Source organism: Mobula birostris, chromosome 5, assembly GCF_030028105.1.
Source record: "Mobula birostris isolate sMobBir1 chromosome 5, sMobBir1.hap1, whole genome shotgun sequence".
Taxonomy (NCBI): Eukaryota; Metazoa; Chordata; class Chondrichthyes; order Myliobatiformes; family Myliobatidae; genus Mobula; species Mobula birostris.
This window is the reverse complement of record NC_092374.1, coordinates 168,796,161-168,813,504: the sequence shown is the minus strand read 5'-3', so window position 1 is coordinate 168,813,504 and position 17,344 is coordinate 168,796,161. Positions and strand designations below refer to the sequence as shown.

Here is a 17,344-nt window from a genome sequence, read left to right as displayed (position 1 = left end):
ATCATTAAGACATCTCGATAGGTACGTGGATAGGAAAGGTTTAGCGGGATGTGGGGGCAAAAATGAGCCAATGGGACTGGTTGAGGTGGACCCCAGAGTCAACATAGTCGTGTTGGGCCAAGCAGCCTGTCTCCATCCTGTATGATTCTGTGACTCCAGTAAAGAATAAAGGCCAAGATTGGGTTGTCAAGAGTGGTGAGGGGCGGGGGGGGGGGGGAGTGATGAAATCCTACACAGAGCGAAAGGGAACATTTCCCCTAGCAATGGGATCAATGGCAAGGAGCCATGGATTAACAGTGACAGGTGTGATGATCAGAACAGAGACGGGGACAAAGGAAGTGCGGTAGGAACCCAGAAACCTTCCCACGTCTACAATGTGCCCACGGAGACCCTCAATTTGGTCTACTCGCAGGACCGTTCTCAGAGAGGTGTCATTGTTCCCCCCCCCCCCAACCCCCGCTCATTCACATTTTGGGATTAGGATATCAGCGACAGAGCCAGCATCTATTGCCCGTCCCTAATTTCCCCTTGAGAAGGCGGTGGTAAGCTGCCTCTAAGACCACTGCATCCCTTTGGGGAAGGTGCTCCCACTGTACTTTCAGAAGCCAGCTCTAGTGACACTGAAATTAAGGTGACAGATTTCCAGTTTGGGGAGGGTGCAGCTTGTAAAGTAAACTGCAGGTGGTGGTGTTCCAATCTGCTCAGAGCCCTCATCCTGCACAGTGGAACGGACCACAGGCTTGGGAGGGGGAGCTGCTGCGGACGGGATGAGTAACAACAGTCCATGTTGTAGATGGAGCACTTTGCAGCCACTGTGGGCTGGCTATGGAGGGAATGAGCATTTAGAAGGCTCATAGGGAGAGAGCCAAGCTTTGCCCTGGGTGGTGAAGGGTTTCAATACCGTTGCAGCAGGTTCCATTCAGGTGAATGGAGAATACTCCATCCCACTCCTGACTTGCGTCTTGTCGATGATGGAAAGGCACTGGGGTGTCTGTAAGTGAGTCACCCTTTGACAAGGTCAGAGCCAGGCCAGATGAGCTCCTGATCAATGGTGACCCCCCAGGATAATGGTAAGACCTTCTCCTCTCATCCCAATCAGAGCCTAGATCTTCTCAGTCTTAATGTTACTGGAGGAATTGAGCACAGGTCCAACGTTCCTGCACACTGGTGAGTCCCAGCTCTGCCCTGTCACAGCTGGAGCCGTGGTCCAAAAGACTTACCAGCTTGTTTATTAATACGACTGACTCTTTCCAACTTTGAGCCAACGTCCATTCTGGGCTACCTGGACAACATTTCCAGAGTCTACTGAATAAGGGCAGAGTTCAGCTAACTTCATTCGTCACACTCAAAGGGCCTCATAACTCCAGTGGAATTATTCTGCAATGGGAACCTTCCTGTTCTTAAATTAACCTCTTCTTGTCCCAGTGTATAATTCTTTACTCTTATCAGGTCATCCTTCAATAGGATCTGGCTTCCTGCCAGTGGAAGCCTTGAGTTCACCCTTTTGCCAATGGGTTGTGATGTAAACTCAGTTGGAATGCATTTCAAGAGCTTTTGGAGTTAAAGGGTTGGATGAGAAGGGCAGGAGACTTAATGCACGCTGTGGTTTTTATCTAGTGCTAATCCCTGATGATTGTGCAGGAAAGGTGTGCATGCTCCTGTCAAACTGACATACACCTCCAGCCACAAAACAGGCCAACAAAAGAAATACTGTCTCTTTAAAGCAGTTCCTCTCCCCTGAAGCAGTGATCCTGTTAACAAGACGAGAATAGTTACAAGGCAATGGACGTTGGTTTCTGTAACAGAGCAATTGCCAGGGGGCTAGTTCAGGTACAACGGGACAAATGGCCCCCACTGTACTGTGTCGGAAGGCAACTTCCCCTACTGCCCAGCTCTGCCACTCTCCGATTAGCAGGATAACCTTCATCTTAACAGGATCACATGCCTTAAGCTGACATTCAGTTGATACAAACAGTTTTGCACCAGAGGATCAGAACATGTCAATACAGAGCAAGAACAGGCCAACATGCACTGAAAGCAAAAAATAAACATGGAGCAGGAACATTGCTTCGAAGATACGTGCTGACAGAGCCACAGCAATCAGGGTACACGGAGAACACACCCTCATAAACATTAAGCCCCACACCTGGACAAATGACACAGATGAGAAGGGAGAGGGGATTTTTTGCCTATCACTACGTTATATCTGTACACAGCGTCAACCCCAGGGGAATTCTGCGTGAAAGGGCAAGTTTGCCTCCCTGCTTTTACTCAGCAAGGATTCCGGCCCTACCCTCCCCAACAGTGGGGACCCATGGATAAGAAAAACTTACCGAGAGGCAGAACAACTCTCGATCTAACCTCAGCACTCAACACCAGGTTGATCCTTAGCATTTGGTGCACTACACGGATCTTTGATCGCTAACACAAAGCTCAGCCTGCATCACATCCAAATGCTTTGGGGAATGTTACACAGGAAACAAGTGGCTCATTAATTGATCCCTGCGGGGAGCGACAAAGAGTGAAGATCTGAAGGCATCACATTTTATTACTTGGTGATTTTAGGTTTGGGATCACTTGGCTTCACTGCACACAGCACGGTTCCGTATATCCCCTGTGCATTTACACCGGGAAGTGATTTATATTCAACGAGGAATATTCATTAGAGACATTAAACTCATCTGAATGGCAGCTCATTAGCCCTTCCAATTTACAAGTGCCTTTTGCCTACAAAGTTCCAACAGATTTGTGAAAATTGCCTCAAGTAGCACGGAATTAACATAAAAAAATGTTATTTTTTAGGATCAATAGGCTTTGGGGGAATGAGGGAGGAGTTTTTGAATGGGACACCAAATTGGTGCATCAGCAAGTTTAACTGTAGCAGTAATGTGAGAGGATTAATTGCCTCACTGTAATCACTATAGCAACCGAAGACAGCAAACGATTCATAAGATGATAAAGAGCAGAATTAGGCCATCTAGTCCATCAAGTGTACTCTTCCACTCAATCATTTCTAATTTTTGTTTTAAAACCCATCCTCCCACCTTCTCCCTGTAATCCTTAACTATCTTCTCAATCAAGAAGCTATCAATCTCTGCCTTCAATACATCCAACAACTTGGCTTTTTCAGCTCTCTGTCCACAGATTCAACAGACTCTAGCAGAAGGAATTCTTTCTCATCTCAGTTTTAAAGAGATGTCTCTTTATTAAGAGGCTGTGCCCTCAGATCCTAGACTCTCATACTAATGGAAATGTTCTCTCCACGTTCCAGGCCTTTCAGCATCTGGTAAGTTTTAATGAGATCCCACCTCATCCTTCTGAACTCTGTCAAGTACAGGCCCAGAGATAACAAATGCTCCTCATACCTTTCATTCTGGTGCCCCTCCTCTGGAACCACGACTCATGAACAATAATTAAGAAGAACAGAACTGCACGTATTACTACTGGTGTGGCTTCACTAAAGCCCAGGGTAGCTGTGAGAATTCACCTGCTTCTGTACAACAACTTTCTTCCAATAAAAGTTAATGATTTCATTTTGTGAGCTGTTAATTCAGAATTCATTGCATTCCAGGTCAGAACATTAGAACAATTGAAGAATTGCCTTCAAACCGTAAGGGTGATTGATACTTACTTCTCATTCAGTGGGCACCTTTCTTATGCATCTGTATTGCGATCAATTATCACCATAAAGGCTTGTGATGTTGCCCGTGAGACATAGGAGAAGAATTAGGCCATTTGGTCCATCGCGTCTGCTCCACCATTTCATCATGACTGATCCAATTCCCTCTCAGCCCCAGTCTCCTGCCTTCACCCCGTAACCCTTCATGCCCTGACCTATCAAGAATCTATCAAACTCCACCTTAAACTTACATAAAGACTTGGTCTCCACGGCTGCTTGTGGCAAAGAATTCCACAGATTCGCTACTCTTTGGCAAAAGAAATTCCTCCTCATCGCTGTTCTAAAAGGATGCCCCTATACTCTGTTCTTAGTCTCCCCCACCATAGGAGATATCCTCTCTACATCCACTTTATCAAGGCCTTTCAACATTCAATAGGTTTCATTTAGGTCACCCTCAATCTTCTGAATTCCAGAGAGTACATGCCCAGAGCCATCAAATGACACCTGAAATTTACCCCATGAAATCCACGCTATTAGCTTGAAACTGGTTAACTTTCCACCCAATTTTGATTGAGTGGGAGTGGATAGAGTAGAACCTTCTACACCTACATCTCTTAGGTGCCGCTGCCAAGTTTAGTTTCACTGTCGTACGTAATAAAGGCCTCCACATTCCAGGTGCCCAACAAGGTGAATAGCTTGCCAGAGAAAGCTGGAAATACTCAACAGGTCAGAGGTCAAAGAGCATCTATGGGTTGGGGAGGGGGTGAGGAACATCAAAGTTTCAGGTCAACGACCTTAATCAGTGTTGTTCTGACTCTGATTGTTTGGTTGTTATTTCAACATATGAACCATGGCACAGTGGCATGGCGGTTAGTGCCACACTTTACCGCGCCAGCTGCAAGGTCGGTGCTGGATTCCCTCTGCTGTCTGTAAGGAGTTTGTACCTTTTTCCTGTGACCATGTGGGTTTCCTGCAGGGATCCAATTTCTTCCACATTCCAAAAGGTGAGTTGTGGGAATGACATGTGGGAAGCTTGAGAACACTTGCGGCCTGCCAGAATCATCCTTACTGATTTGATTTGACACAAACAACACACTTCACTCAATGTATCGATGTACATGTGACACATAAAGCTAATCTTTAAAAAAGACCCCAAAATGTGAAGTAACTTTGCACATGTGCGTCGAGATATGTGACTTGATAAAATAAATTCAGTTTATAATCATATTTACAACATCTTCTGAATTTGGATGTTTTTTTCTACATCTGATTCTTTATTTCCCTGCCCCTGACAGAAAGACCTGGTAGTTTGCTTTTGCATTTGACCAGTTGTGATCCAGAGAGTGAGCAGCCATTCAGGAATGTGGCTTTTCACCAACCGGAGTGACACATCTGCCAAAATCCTGTCAAAATGTTGCACATTGCCTTGGGAATCATTAAAGAATTAAAATTAAAGTGTGAACTATTTGTGCAATACTTTGGCAGGGAAGAGTTCTATGTCAATTTTCAGTTAACTCTTCCCTTCCAAAATCAATGATCAGCCAGGATCTGGCAAAACATCATGCTGACGCTGTTTCATTTGGCTGTACTCATGGGTATTCATGCATGGCTGAATGACAATTAAACTTGAAGTTGAACTGGACATGGCAATAATATGCCTTCCCTAGATTTGTCCTCTTTTAATCCGAAAGCTAATATAACACTAACATCTCTTGAAGGTGAGATACGTACACAATTAGAGACACACACAATAAATGAAAACCCTCTTCCCTTCTTGGATCCATCAACAAGCACTTAAAAATCTAGACTGATCCTCAGTTCTGTCTAAATGTTCATGCCACAAAATTAAGCTCGGAAAATAGAACATAGAACCACAGGAGGAGGGAACAGGCCATTCAGCCCTCTCTGTCTGTGCTGAACATGATACCAAATTGAACTACACCAACAGTTTGCACATGATCCAAATATCATTTTCACAAGAAGCGACAAATCACACAAAAGCACACGGATAGGCACATGGATGAAAGAAAAAGGGGGGGCTGTGTAGGACGGAAGGGTTAGATTGTTCTTAGAGTAGATTAACAGGTTGGCACAACGTTGTGGGCCAAAGGGCCTGTACTGTGCTGTACTGTTCTACGTTCTAATGTATAAAAATTAATTATTGTCTCACCTCATCTGATTTTAGTCAAATCAAAGATTTGTTACCATCTTGTGTATATATGGGACATGAAGGCTGATACTGGCCAACTCTACAGCTTTCATAATGGCATGGTATGGCAACTGCCCTACACCTGACCCCAAGAAACTGCAAAGAGTTGCACACACAATTCAGTACACCACAGAGACCAGCCTCCCCTCCAAGGACTGTGCCTATACTTCCTGCCGCCTCATAAATCAGCCGGCGTAATCAAAGAGTCCAGATATTCTCTCTTCTCCCCTCTACGACCGAGTAGAAGATACAAAAGCCTGGAAGCATGTACCACCAGGTTCAAGGGAGTTTCTACCCCTCTGTTGTAAGACTATTAAATAGGCCTTAGTGTGAGACATTGGACTCTCGGCATCACAATCTACCTCGTTATGATCTTGTTTTACCTGCACTGCACTTTCTCTGCAGCTGTTACACTTTACTCAGCATTGTTATTGTTTTATCTAGTTCTGCTTCAATGCACTGGGTAATGATCTGATCTGTATGAACAGTGTGCAAGCTTTTCACTGTATCTCTGAGCATGTGACAGTAATAAACCAATTCCAATAATGACTCTGCTAAAATATAACCAATGTTCTGACAGTCAGCATTTGTCCAAATCATGTTGCAGTTGGCAGGTGTCAAAGGCTACCTCGAACACGGGAATCATGCAACCACAGCGACAAACGCCAGGAGCACGGCTGGTCCCAAATACAGAACCCACACTCGTCGTACCTGGCTGCATCTACAGCAGTCAACCGCATTACTTGATTACTCGGTACACATATTCCATTGCATCTGCTCTTGGCTGTTTAGAAGCTGAATAAGGAATTGCTATTTTACAATTTAACTCAATGGCAAAACATAGAGTTTAGGTTAATAAAGATGCCTTTCCTCGCTTCATGTTAAATGATTCAATAAACCTCACCCCTCGAATCCAGCAACCCTGAACACTGACCCTGGATGGCAGTGTCTCCTGTATGTCCATGATGGCAGTGCGATTAGACTATAAGACATAGGAGCAGATTTGGGCCATTTGGCCCATCAAATCTGTTCCAGCATTTAATTATGGCTTATTTTTCTCCCCCTCTCAACCCCATTCTCCTGTCTTCTCCCCATAACCTTTGATGCTCAATGACTTGGACTCCACAGTGCCTCTGGCAATAAATTCCACTGATGCACTAACCCCTGGCTAACGAAATTCCTCCTCATCTCTCTTCTAAATGGACATTCCCCCCCCCAACCTTTTTATTCTGTCTTCCCCCTTCCTTTCCACTCCTGAAGAATGGCCTCAGCCTGAAATGTCCAAAAATCTTAACACCATAAGATATAGGAGCAGAAATAGGCCATTTGGCCCATCAAGTCTGCACCACCATTTCATCATGCCCTGACTAATCAAGAATTTATCAACTCCTGCCTTAAATGTACCTAATGACTTGGCCTCCACTGCCATCTGTGGCAATGAATTCCACAGATTCACCAACTCTTCTCTGTTCAAAAGGAACGTCCTTTTACTTTGAAGCTATGCCCTCTGGTCCTCGACTCTCCCACCATTAGAAACATCCTCTTCACATCCACTCTATCTCGGCTTTTCAATATTCGGTAGGTCTTTTTTAGATTAAGTGCCAGTTGGTCAGTAGTCAGAGTATACTAGGGCATGCTACAGTGGCATCCGGTGATCTACTGTTAATGCATTAGCACAAGGCTGTGGCTGGCTGGTTCTGTGCAGTTGATTGGGAAACTGGGCAGAGTCGGCGCTGGCTGCTAACAGGTGATGACACCGTGTTCATCCAGCGGGCTGGCCTCGTCGGGATCACTGAAACTCACTGAGCTGTCCTCCTCCAGCTCCAGGCCCTCATCCTCCGGGTGCAAGCTGCCCAGGGAGAAGCCTCTGCTGGCCAGGGGTAAAGGGTCCAGGGCTACGGGGTTCCCGAATGCCAGCGGGAAGCCAGCAGGGTGGGCCCCCTCCGAGTCCGACTCGCTGGACTCTGTCCCGCTGCTGGTGGAGCCGTCGGCGAGCTGGGCCGCGCCGAAGCCGACCGGGAAGAGCCGGGGGACGGGCCGACTCGATCGAGCCGGTGGTAACCGGGTGGATGTGAATCTGCCCCGGGGAGAACGTCCGGGGCCACCCTCGCTTAGCGGCGTGGAGGCCAGGCGGCTGAGGATGAGGGGGTCGGTCTCCGACCTGTTCCGGGAGACTGCCGCCCTCTCTGCCCGCTCGCGGCTTAACGCAGGGGAGCAGTGGCTGCTGTAATCACACCAACGGCTGCCCGCTCCCCCCCACCCGCAGTGGCCGTTTTGCACGGGCAAACCCTTGGGGGTGGCCCAGCTCACGCCACCGTTGGGGCTTGACCCCTTGCCCCACGCGCCCGCCGGTGTCACTGCGGGGACGTCGGCCGCAGCGACGGAAGACGCCCGTCGCAACAGAGAGCTGTGCCGCGGTGCCGGGGACACCCCCTCCAGGCAGAAGGACAGGTCGGCCGAGGCAAAGTCCTCGCCCTCCAGCTCCCTCCTGACCCTTGTGAAGCTGAGGCCTGGAGAGTCCCAGCGCCCAAGACAGGCTGCCCTCTCCTTCCTGGTGACTGAGCCCTCCTCTGGGATGTCATTTGCCCGCGGTGTGGAGCTGAATAACCGCGCCTGCACTAGCTCATGCTCGCTATCTACGTCACTGCAGTCGATGTAAGGAATGGAAGAGCTGCTGCTGTGAGCAGTTCGGGATGCTGGACCTGCACTCTGTTGGTCTTGCTGTGCCTTCGCCAGCTGGGTCTTCTCCCTCGCCGCCGCCTCCTCCTCCTGCTTGTCCCTCCTGGGGCTTCGGGACGGTGAGGAACTCTTGCTCTCTGCCGCTGGCTTCTCGGCAGCCAGGCGGGGAGCCGCCGGCTCTTTCCTCTCGCTGGGAGACGGAGGTCCCGTTGACGGGCACTCTGTCCTGTAGGGAAAGTCGTCACTCTGGAATAGAGAGAGAAATAAAGTGTGAGGGAGACGCAGGAGACAGCAGGGGCTGGAATCTGAAGCAACACACAAAACACTGGAGAAACTCAGTGACTTGGGCAGCATCCGTTGGAGGGAAATGGGCAGTTGGCATTTCAGGTCAAGACACTTCATGTGTTCTGATCATTCAATCTGGATTCATTCAGTGCAAGCAAAGCGTCTTGCTGGATAATGGTCTAGATCAGGGGCTCCCAACCTTTTCCATGCCATGGGTCAATACCAATAAGCAAGGGGTCCATGCACCCCAGGCTGGGAACCTCGTTCTAGGTTGTTGTATTTATTGTGTTTTCCCTTGTAGTTTTAGCTTTCTTTTTATTTGTTCATATGTTTATATCATCTATTTGTCTCTAAACTTTTAGTAACTTGGTATTCCATTTGATTCTATTTTACTGCAGTTTCTTCATTTACAAAACTGAACTGTAACTCAGTCAGTACCTGTCCATTGGTTTATTTTCTAAACCAGTCCAGAAAAAAGAGAGAGCCTGTGCTCAAGTTCCTTTGTTACTTCTTTACCTACCTTGCCTGCTGGTACAGGCTGACCCTGTCTGATCTGTACTGCAATGAACACCTAATAAAGAGACAGTAAACTTCAGACTTTCACCTCAATCTTGACTTCCAAAGAACTTTCTGTACAGATCAAACCTCAACCCAAACATGAACTGTCGATTTCTCCGCATAAGTACTGCCTGACCATACAAACCTTGACACTGGATTCTACCCTACTCTGGTCTTCGTGTGGTTATTAGTTCCAGCCATGACTCTACATCATTATAAGAAGGTTATGGATTTAAATCTCACTCACGACCTGAAGCATTTGGACTGACTCTCCCAGTGCAGAGCTATGGGAGGGCCGCACTGTCAAAAGAGTCATCTGAAACAATACTGAAAGCCTTCCCATTGAACAAAGAAGATCTCACCACTCTGTTTAAGAGAGCAGAGTATTTCTTCTCAGAATGCTGGCCAACAATAACAAAGCTTAGGATCAGAACTGTCTATGAAAGCTTGCTCTGCAATATTCCCATCAGATTTCCTACTTTACAGCTTCTAGAAATCTTCATTCACTGTACAGCAGCACGTCAGCATCCCTGCACAGGCTGTGAAAGGCTCTACCCAAATTCAAACCTCTCCTAACAGCAGCCTCCTCAAGCACCTTCTCTGCCATCTCGTGAAGGTATTGAAGAGCTTCACGATTAATGTTTAACACCAACCCGACCCGGCATCATCTTCCATTGGCCGCCATCGGTGAGGAAAGCCACTGGTTGAGCAAGAGTCAATGGGAAGTCTTATCTTACAGGTGAACTCCTCACCATTTAGATCAGGACCTCCCAGCCCAGGGTCCATGGAGCTCTTGCTTAATGGTATTGGTCCACGCCATAAGAAAGGGTGGGATCCCCTGAGTTAGATAGTGACTGTGTGATGCTTTGCCTTCAACAGGTAGTGAAGCCAGAACCTCTTGTGGCTCCTTTGGCAAGGCAGCAGTACACAGAGATGGTGACTGGCTCTCCGTACCCAAGAAAAAGAGTACAATTATTGCATGTGGTCTAATAGAGTATTGTTTCCAGTCACCCCCAATACAGGAAGGAGAAAATGACCGAAGTTTGTTCAACTTCTCCTTATAACTCATGCCCTCTATGTACCTGGTAAATCTCCTACGTACCCTCTGCAAAACATCCACATCATTTCTGTAGTGACCAGAACTGCACACAATCCTCCAAGTATGTCCAAACCAAAGTTTTATACAGCTGCAGCAATAAATTCTCAGCTCTCATACGCAAAATCCCTGACCGATGAAGGCTAGCATGCCACACATCTTTTTAACCAATCTATCTCCTGGTGTTGCCACTTGCAGGGAGCAAAGGATTTGGACTCCAAGATCCCTCTGTCCATCAGTACTGTTAAGGGTCCTGTTTTTTATATATATATATATATATATATATATATATATATCTCTGTACACGTCACACTTACATAAAACGTTAAGTAATATCTATTACCCTATAACCCCTTTGTCCAGGGGTTCCCAACCTGGGGTCCATGGACTTGTCAGTTAATGGTAAGGTTCCACAGCATAAAAAAAAGGTTGAGAACCCCTGCCTTAGTCATTTGAGTGAACAAACAGAAACGGAAAACAGATCTGATAATCATTTACTGTAGACAATATCACTTGCTGATTTACTGACTTGTTTTGGCACCATTGACTGATGATCTGGCAGACTTCGGAGGGACCGCAATTTACTGTGTTTCCTGAAAGATTAAAAAAAAGTGTTGGTAACAACTTTAATTAAATATTAATCAGAAACAGCAGTAACGTAGCTTCTCTTAACAGATGATCTTAGGAATAGCTGCGCCATTTGACCAGAATTTGCAGGATGGATTGCAAATGGTCGAAGAACAGGGTGCCACGGTGGTGTAGCAGTTAGCGCGACGCTATTACAACTTGAGGCTTCAGAGTTCAGAGTTCAATTCCAACGTCCTCTGTAAGAAAGTTTGTACGTCCTTCCCATGTGCGCATGGGTTTCCTCTGGGTGCTCCGGTTTCCTCCCACAGTCCAAAGACGTACTGGTTAGTAGGTTAGTTGGTCATTGTAAACTGACCTGTGATTCGGCTGGGGTTAATTCAGTGGGTTGCTGGGCGGCAAGGCTCGAGGGCCAGAAGGGCCCGTTTCCTGCTGTGTCTCTAATTCTGACGGAACTTGATTGCGTTGGCCAGCCTCTCCCAGAATCTATCGTATGCATTCTCCCGTGCCCACGGGCATCTGCACTACTGTTGATGGCCAGCAGCAACGGAACAACGTGACAACAGAAGCACAAACATTCACAGCGTCAGGGAATGCTTCCGGCTCCCAGCTCACCAAAGTTTTTGTACCGTTTAATCAGGTTGATGGGTAGGAAACGTTTGGAAGGATACAGGCCAAAGACAGGTGCCAGAATCTGGGGCAACAGAGAACCTGCCTGAAGAGCTCAGCAGGTTGAGCATGATATGTGATGGGAAAGGAGTTGTCGATGTTTTAGGTCAAAATCCTTCATTAGTCCCAAAGCACCCTGAAATTTTAACAATTTATTTCTTCCCGTGGATGCTCCTCAATCCGCGAGTTCCTCCAGCAGATAGTTTGTTGCTCCAAAAGCAAATGCGACCTTCCAAAGCCAGGACTTCCTCCATAGAGGAGGAAGATGCTGGTAAAGTGCATGGGTTGTCACCAGCTCCTACAGCTTCCGCTCCAGGTCGCACATCATCCCAACTTGGAAGTATTTCACTCCTCTTCTCCCTCCCACACTTTTACAATTCCATATTCTGGCTTCCCTCTTACTCCCTCCCTTCTCATCTGCCCTTCACCTCCCTCAGGTGCTCGTCTTCCTTTCCTTTTTCCCATGGTCCACCCTCCTCTCCTATCAGATTTCTTCTTCATCAACCCTTTATCTTTTCCACCTACCATCTCCCGGCTTCTCACTTCATCCCCCTCCCACCTCACAGCCACCTGTCTTCCTCCTCAACTGGCTTCACCTATCAACTGCCACCTGGTACTCCTTCCCCTCTCCCCCACCATCTTCTTCCCCATTCCTTTCCAGTCCAGATGAAGGGTCTCAGCCTGAAACATCAACCGCTTACTCCCCTCCACAGACACTCACTGACCTGCTGAGTTCCTCCACTACCTTGTGTGTTGCCTTGGAGGAGTATCACCTGGCCATCATCGCTGGGTCAAACTCCAGGAACTCTCTTGCAAAGGGACAGTGGGAGTGGCTCAGGAGCATTCTCAAGGGCAATTAGGGACAGGCATTAAATGCTGGCCAGGGCATTTATCTCCCATAGGTGAATTACAAACCTCAATAATGGTCTTGGGTGTGGGACCCACAGTGCAGTACCATATTCCATGTTGTTTCTCTGCAGATGAATGAGCAATTAGAATTGGTGTCCTAATGCTGGATTGGCAAAGGAGCAAGAGCAGTGGTTGATGCAGCTCGGCCTCAGAAAGATTTCCAGACCTTTGGGCCATGGCCAGTGGTGACTGGGTGTAGCTGGAATTACAGGTACCAATTTCTAACCTTGCCAATCTCATCCTCCCACCAGCTGTTGCGATATGGACAACCTCTCGCTCATGGTTTGGCAGCACGTTAGTGTGATATTTTTCAGCGCCAGCTGAAAGATTGGGATTCAAATGCCGCTGCTGTCTATAAGGAGTTCGTACGCTCCCCCACCCCCCACCCCGTGACTATATGATGCATGGGTTAGGCTTAGTAAGCTGTTGGCATGTTATGTTGGTGTCTGAAGCATGGGTGCCCCCAGATCGTTTCACATTTCACAGTATGTTCCAATGCTTCAATGTACATATGACAAATTAAACTAATCTATCCTGAATCACTTCCCTCACTCTCTTACCTCCTCAAACAGGCTGATACCAGAGAAACAAGTTTGCAATGACGTATTCTCCGACTTCTGGTACTGGCCCCTTTTCTCTCTCTTTTCAGTCTACCTAGTTCCTTCTACAGCCCCCCCCCCCATTACTACTACTTCTCCCCGCTTTTTCATTGCCCATCACCCACACTCTCCTCCCACTGGGTCCCCTCCCCCACTGTTCCCATCTGCCCCTCCCCACATCCCTCATCTCCTTCTATGCTCCGCCTTCCTCTGTCAGTTTCCATCACCTGTGACCCTTTGATGTTTCCACCTACCATCTCCCAGCCTCTGTCACCACTTCCACCCTCCCTCCTCCATTCACCTACCACCCTCCTCACCTGGATCCACCTATCACCTACCAGTTCTGCTCCACCCCTTACCGCCCCTCTTCACACTGGCTATCTCCCCTCTATCTTTCAATCGAGATGAAGGGTCTCGACTCGAAATGTCGACCCTCCATGTCCCTGCTCAGACGCTGCCTGACGTACTGAGTTCCTCCGGCCTTTCGTGTGTTGGTACCAGAGATCACGTTTGTTGGAAGGTCAATGTCCTGAACTCTGATTCTCTCTCCATAAACTGCTTGACCTGTTTATTTACAGTCACAGATTCACTGCTTATACAGCTTGAAATAGGCCCTTCAGCCCAAACTGTCCATGTTGACCAATCTGCCAACCTGAGCTGGTTCTATCTACCTGTGTTGACCTGCAGCACTGTGCAAAAGTCTTGGGCACATATATAGCTCGGGTGCCCAAGACTTTAGCACAGTACTGTAGTAATTTTATGTATTGCACTGTACTGCTGCCACAAAAGAAAACAAATTTCATGACATATGTGAGTGATGATAAACCTGATTCTGCTATGGGTCTCTGTGGTGGACTGTGAGTGGGAAGGGGGCAGGGAGAGGGGGATCATGTTTGGGAAAAGGGAGAGGGGAGGGAGTGGGAGGCATCAGAGAGACGTTCTGTAATGACCAATAAACCAATTGTTTGGAATCAAAATGACCTTGCCTGATATCCCAGGGCTGACTGTGTCTGCAACCATATCACCCCCTGTCCCTGGCACTCCTTCTCTGCCACCTGTCCCACACCCCTCCTGTGTTGCTCCATCCTCACCAATCCTAACGTCCTTGCTCTCGCCAAATTTACAAACTCACCCTCTGCTGCATGTTGACAATTACAGTATTGTGCAAAAGTCAAAGGCACTATATATACAAACCCCATTTCCAGAAAAGTTGGGATATTTTCCAAAATGCAATAAAAACAAAAATCTGTGATATGTTAATTCACGTGAACCTTTATTTAACTGACAAAAGTACAAAGAAAAGATTTCCAATTCTTTTACTGACCAACTTAATTGCATTTTGTAAATATACACAAATTTAGAATTTGATGGCTGCAACACACTCAACAAAAGTTGGGACAGAGTTAAAATAAGATTGAAAAGTGCACAGAAAAGTCATGCTACTGTGACAATTATAGCCACCTGGGCTCGGGAGTACTTCGGAAAACCATTGTCACTCAACGCAGTCCATCGCTGCATCCAGAAATGCAACTTGAAACTGTATTACGCAAGGAGGAAGCCATAGATCAACTCTATGCAGAAACGCCGGTGAGTCCTCTGGGCCCGAGCTCATCTCAGATGGACCGAAAGACTGTGCAACCGTGTGCTGTGGTCAGATGAGTCCACATTTCAGCTAGTTTTCGGAAAAAACGGGCGTCGAGTTCTCCGTGCCAAAGATGAAAATGATCATCCAGATTGTTATCAGTGAAAGGTGCAAAAGCCAGCATTTATGGTGGTATGGGGGTACATCAGTGCCCATGGCATGGGTGAGTTGCATGTATGTGAAGGTACCATTGACTCTGAGGCGTATATTAGGATTTTAGAGAGAAATATTTTGCCATCAAGGCGACGTCTCTTCCCGGGATGTCCATGCTTATTTCAGCAGGACAATGCCAGACCACATTCTGCACAGGTTACAACAGCGTGGTTTTGTAGACACGTGCTTGACTGGCCTGCTGCCAGTCCAGATCTACCTCCTATCGAAAATGTATGGCGCATCATGAAGAGGAGAATCAGACAACGGAGACCACGGACTGTTGAGCAGCTGAAGTCTTATATGAAGCATGAACGGACAAAATTTCCAATTGCAAATCTACTACAATTAGTATCCTCAGTTCCAAAACGATTAAAAAGTGTTATTAAAAGGAAAGGTGATGTAACACAATGGTAAACATGCATCTGTCCCAACTTTTGTTGAGTGTTGCAGCCATCAAATTCTAAATTTCTGTATGTTTACAAAATACAATTAAGTTGGTCAGTAAAACTATTGAAAATCTTTTCTTTGTACCTTTGTCAGTTAAATAAAGGTTCACGTGAATTAACATATCACAGATTTTTGTTTTTATTGCATTTTGGAAAATATCCCAACTTTTCTGGAAATGGGGTTTGTAGTTTTAGATTTCCCCATGCTGGAGAAAAGACTGTGATCATTCACCTTATCAATGTCCCTCATGACTTCATAAACCTCTATAAGGTCACTCCTTATAACCCAAGCCCTCCTGTGCTGGTAATGTCCTCGTAAATATTTTTTGTGTCCTCTCCAGTTTTACGATGTCCTCCCTATAGCTGGGTGACCAGAGCTATGTGCAGAACTCCAAAAGTAACCTGATCAAGATCTTGTGACAGTGGTAACATGACGTCCCATCTCCTGTACACAGTACCCTGAGCGATGAAGGCCAGTGTGACAAACGCCTTCAGCACCCTATCCACCTGTGACGCCAGTTTCAGGGAGCTATGTACCTGCACCCCTAGGTCTCTCAGTTCAACATCACTCTCCAGGACTCTACCACTCATGCATCAAGGCCCGCCCTTGTTGCTTAACCAAAATGCAACACTTTGCCATTTATCTGAATTAAAACTCCTGTCAAAAGACAACTTCAGTTTCTGAAGCAACACGCACAAAATGCTGGAGGAATTCAGCAGGTCAGGCAGCATCTACGGAAATGAATAAACAGTTAATGTTCCCGCCCTTCTTTGAGACTTCAAAGGAAGGGGGAAGAAGTCAGAATAAAAATGTGGGGGAGGGGAAGGAGTATAGCTGGAAGGTGATAGGTGAGGTCAGGTCAGGTGGGTGGGAAAGGTCAAGGGCTGGAGAAGAAGGAATCTGATAGGAGAGGAGAGTGAACCATAGGAGAAAGGGAAGGAGGAGGGGACCCAGGGCAGGTGATAGGCAGATGAGGAATGGTAAATGACCAGATTGGAGAATAGGAGAAGAGGGGAGGGGAGGGAATTTTTTTTTTTAAAGCCAGGAGAAATCGATATTCATGCCATCAGGCTGGAGGTCACCCAGACAGGACAGAAGATGATGCTCCTCCATGCTGACATATTGGAACGGGAATGGGAATTGAAATGTTTGGCCACCAGGGACTTCCGCTTTTGGCGGATGGAGTGGAGGTGCTCGTTGAGAAATTAAATTTCTGTCTTCTAGTTTCCATTCCTAACTGGAGTTATGCAGGAATCCTTACTATGTTGTTTCAATGCCACACCCTGCCAGGGTACACTGATACTTGGTAAGAAGAGCAATGGCGTATGGCCAGGTAAAGAAACATGCTCACCTTTCAAACTGTATCTTTTTGTATCCGCCTTCTTTAACATAATCCAGCAGTTGCTTCTGGGTCCTCCCACTGCAACAGAGGGAAGGGAACGTTATTCACCCAAGCTGCCTTCCATGGAATTTTACCAGACTGTTTGATGTTTTATGATTTATAAATACAGAAACCCTCCTTATCATAAGTGTCCAGGCATCAGCTGTCAGCAGTCCCAGCTCCCCAAGCCAAAAGTCCTTGAGTCACCCATCAGTCACTTGATTTTATGCTTTCATCAACTTTGCAAAAGTCTCCAATTGTCTCGGTACCTCTGTTTCCACAGCCCCAGGAATCTTTCTTCTTAAACTATGCCCCAATTCTCTTTCAAATGTTCCTGCGAAATCAGCTTCCCCGCCCTTACAGGGTGTTCCAGACATACTGAGTTAAGCATTTCCCTGTGGGTCTTCTGTGGATCTCCTTCACTCCGTGTCCTCTGGACACTCGCCCTCCCAATCCTTGCTTCTCCTCACTCACTCCATCACAACCTTTACTGATTTTCATTGCCACCATTAA

At 46.8% G+C, this 17,344-nt stretch overlaps 1 protein-coding gene across 7 annotated transcripts in view; it reads right to left on the bottom strand.

Moving 5' to 3' along the window:
- farp1 (FERM, RhoGEF (ARHGEF) and pleckstrin domain protein 1 (chondrocyte-derived)) overlaps window positions 1–17,344 on the bottom strand; it is a 263,668-nt gene that overhangs the window by 84,689 nt on the left and 161,635 nt on the right. For all 7 annotated transcript variants that reach the window (XR_011886088.1, XM_072258822.1, XM_072258824.1 and 4 more), the window contains exons 11-13: window positions 16,802–16,870; window positions 10,976–11,039; window positions 8,531–8,753 (exon numbers count right to left, since the gene is read on the bottom strand). Coding sequence is in view for 6 of the 7 variants with exons in the window: in XM_072258822.1 (XP_072114923.1) it covers window positions 8,531–8,753; window positions 10,976–11,039; window positions 16,802–16,870 (356 nt within the window). In the remaining variant the exon portion in view is untranslated. The remainder of the gene's footprint in view (window positions 1–8,530; window positions 8,754–10,975; window positions 11,040–16,801; window positions 16,871–17,344) is intronic.